The sequence below is a fragment of the Penaeus chinensis genome, unplaced genomic scaffold (assembly GCF_019202785.1).
Source record: "Penaeus chinensis breed Huanghai No. 1 unplaced genomic scaffold, ASM1920278v2 CTG_215, whole genome shotgun sequence".
Classification (NCBI taxonomy): Eukaryota; Metazoa; Arthropoda; class Malacostraca; order Decapoda; family Penaeidae; genus Penaeus; species Penaeus chinensis.
Window position 1 is genome coordinate 2,501 of NW_025918064.1, and position 3,231 is coordinate 5,731.

At 48.2% G+C, this 3,231-nt stretch overlaps 1 protein-coding gene across 1 annotated transcript; it reads left to right on the top strand.

The window, feature by feature from the left end:
- The first annotated feature begins 2,434 nt into the window (after nucleotides 1-2,434).
- LOC125024660 (CCHC-type zinc finger nucleic acid binding protein-like) lies at nucleotides 2,435-3,059 on the top strand. The gene is made up of 2 exons (XM_047612456.1): nucleotides 2,435-2,516; nucleotides 2,641-3,059. Exons 1-2 carry the CDS (start codon nucleotides 2,435-2,437, stop codon nucleotides 3,057-3,059), a joined length of 501 nt encoding a protein of 166 aa, XP_047468412.1.
- The last annotated feature ends 172 nt before the right edge of the window (nucleotides 3,060-3,231 follow it).

A 3,231-nucleotide genomic window follows, 5' to 3' on the forward strand; every position in this document is an offset into this window, starting at 1 on the left:
CAAATTCGACATCGACAGAAAAAAAACACGAAAGGAAATACATAAAACGAGCATAAATCATCACAAACTTCAAGTAGAAAAAAAATGATGCAAACTTCCGAAATAAAAATAATCATAAACCGGATACTCGATAAAAAAAAACAAAAAAACAAACAAACAAGGAGGATTTTCGAATCAAGAAAACAAACAAAGCTCAAAAATAACACAAAACCAGGCAAGACAAAAAAAAAAAAAAAAAAAAAAAAAAATGACTCGCCTATAATAACCGAACAATAACGAAATAAACGAACAAAGACAATAACACCCTCCCGACGCCGCCAATCGCTCACTTAACCTACAAGCGCACATCACGAGCAGTAAACACGTCGGGACCTATCTGTACTGCTTTATCTCTTTCGTCTCTTCTCTTTGTTCCATTCACTTTTTTTTTTTTTTTTTTCTTTCTTCAATCTTCTTGGACCTATTTGTACTTCTCTTTCTTTGTTTCTTTCATGCATGCCCTCTTTTTCATCTCATCTCTTTTTTTCTCTTTCTTTCTTTCATTCTTTCTATCTTCTTCTTCATCATCACAAAATATGGATTTGCACACATATGCTTCATACCCTCTTAAAAAGAACATGGAGAGCGAGAGAGAGAGAGAGAGAGAGAGAGAGAGAGAGAGAGAGAGAGAGAGAGAGAGAGAGAGAGAGAGAGAGAGAGAGAGAGAGAGAGAGAGAGAGAGCGAGAGAGAGCGAGAGAGAGAGAGAGAGAGAGAGAGAGAGAGAGTGTGTGTGTAGAGGCCGGCAAGGTTAAGTACGATGAATAATTTATTCAGACAGACAGACAGACGGACTTACAGACACAGACACACGCAGACGGACAGACAGACAGACAGACACACACACACACACACACACACACACACATACACACACACACACACACACACACACACTAACACACACACACTCACTAACACACACACAATCACTAACACACACACAATCACTAACACACACACACTCAATAACACACACACACACATACACTCACTAACACAGACACACACACTCACTAAGACACACACACACACACACACAAACAAAACCTTCTCACACCCCTCCCGACACAGAAACACTTAAAAGACACACGCACTAGACACACTCACACACGAACAATTAGCCACACTCTATCTCAAGCGCACACACACGCACACACACCCTCAAAACAGACTGCACTTGGCCCGTGTCCCACATAGCGGTCGAACAAAATAGCACAGAGGTTATTTTCCTGCCGCGGACAGCAATATATACTAAGGAGCCCTCGGTATCTGATGGAGGGGGAAAGGGGGTTTTGAATAAAAAGAGAGAAATGGCTAAAATACAGAAATAAATACGTAATACTAAATATTATTAATTATAATAATGCTTATCACAACTGTAAACATAGCAATAATGATAACAAGAACAATAACAACAACAAAATAGAAACGACAACAACAACGACGACGACAACAATAGCAACAACAAATAAAAGAAGAAGAGGAAGAGGTTAAAGTAGCATGCGCAGAGGAAGAAGAAAATTCCCGTCCTTTACCGTAGTAAGAAAGGACACCTTTCTTCAGGATTCAAAGGAGTTCTCAGTGACCTGAGGACGGGAGAGTGAGGAATGGAGGGAAAGAATATGATAGAGAGGGCGAAAGGCAATAGAAGAGGAGATGAAGAACGAGGAAGAGGGAAGGGAGAGGAAGGAGTTACGGAGAGAGAGAAAGAATGGATGAAGGGAGAGAGGAAGAGAGAGGGGATGGAGGGAAAGGGAGAGGGAGTGAGTGAGTGAGGGAAATAAATAAATAATAAATAAATAGATAGATAGATAGACAGATAGAGATAGAGAGAAGAGACCAATGGAGAAGAAATTGGAAAAGAGGAAGGGCAAAAAAGTGGGAACGAGGAGAGGAAGGACACAAGACGAGCGAGAACAGGAAAAGCACTTCTATCACGCGGACACGAGCGCCTGATTTCAAAAATTCATCGTGAAGCTCGGGATGGTCTCCTCCTCCTACTCCCCTATTCTCTCCTAGCTTTCCATTGCCCACTTCCTCATTCCCCCCTTCCCTCCCTTTCCTCTTCTCCCCTTCCGTGACTTCTTCTTTCCTCCCCATCCCCTGTGAACCGCAACCTCTCGTTCCCAGAAGTCTGTCACTGATCAGCATCTCCTTCGCACGGGGCGCTATCTGCGACGCCATCCGGAGTCTGGGGGAAGAAGGGAAGACTGTGTGTGTGTGTGTGTGTGTGTGTGTGTGTGTGTGTGTGTGTGTGTGTGTGTGTGTGTGTGTGTGTGTGTGTGTGTGTGTGTGTGTGTGTGTGTGTGTGTGTGTGTGTGTGTGTGTGTGTGTGTGTGTGTGTGTGTGTGTGTGCGTGTGTGTGAGTGTGTGTGCGCGAATATCGAGGTGCTCATGCGTTGTGTTGATACCGACCTGAACATCGGCAGCGGCGACGGCGGCATTCGCGGCACCCGTGGCGGCGGCGGGGGCGGGGGCGGGGACGAGGGCGGCGGCGGCGGCGGGTGGGGCGGCCGATAGCGCATCGCCGGCAGGTTGTCGTAAAGCTCCATGTTGTTGGCGATGCAGCAGGCTCTCCTCACCGCCATGGTCGCCCGCAGCAAGGAGGGTCGGCGGCGGCGGCGGCGGCGCCAGACGACACCATCAGAGGCGAGCCGCGAGGGGCGAGGAGGGCGCCGCTGCTCCGCCTCGGCCGCGATCCTCCGGCGCTGCGGCGTCTTCGGCTTGCATCCCTCCGCGCGCGCTCGAGGGGCGCCTCTCGCGGGACTGCCTTCGCCCTCGGAGCCCCGCCTGCAGCCAACGCTCACGTTCCTATCTGGCGCCGGAACGGAATCTCGAGAAGGGGCCAGTCAGTCTACGGCTGGAGCATCCTGCCGAGGACTGCGGCAAGGCGAAGGAGGAAGGAGTGAAGGAAACCTGTCCGTCTTCAGTCGCAGGCAGTCCTTTACGGCATTCCAGGAGACAATCTCCGACCGTTCGACTGCGAGGGAAGCTTGCACGGGAGATTCTTTCCTTCTAATCCTTTCCTCGTTTCCTCCAGCCAATAGCCTTTGCTATAGGAAAGGGAGTCCTTGGCGATCGGGGTTGGACTTGACTGACGACTGGCTTTCAGTACGTTTACTGTCTTTGGTCGCTTTCTCTTGCGCCTATTACGACTAAAATTTAAAGCATACAATTTCCATTTTTAGAAC

Coding starts and splice junctions, on each gene's coding strand:
- LOC125024660 (XM_047612456.1), top strand. CDS start 2,435: ATGCGTTGTGTTGATACCGACCTGAACATCGGCAGCGGCGACGGCGGC. Junction 2,517..2,640: donor TGGCGGCGGCGGGGGCGGGG/GCGGGGACGAGG, acceptor GGTCGCCCGCAG/CAAGGAGGGTCGGCGGCGGC.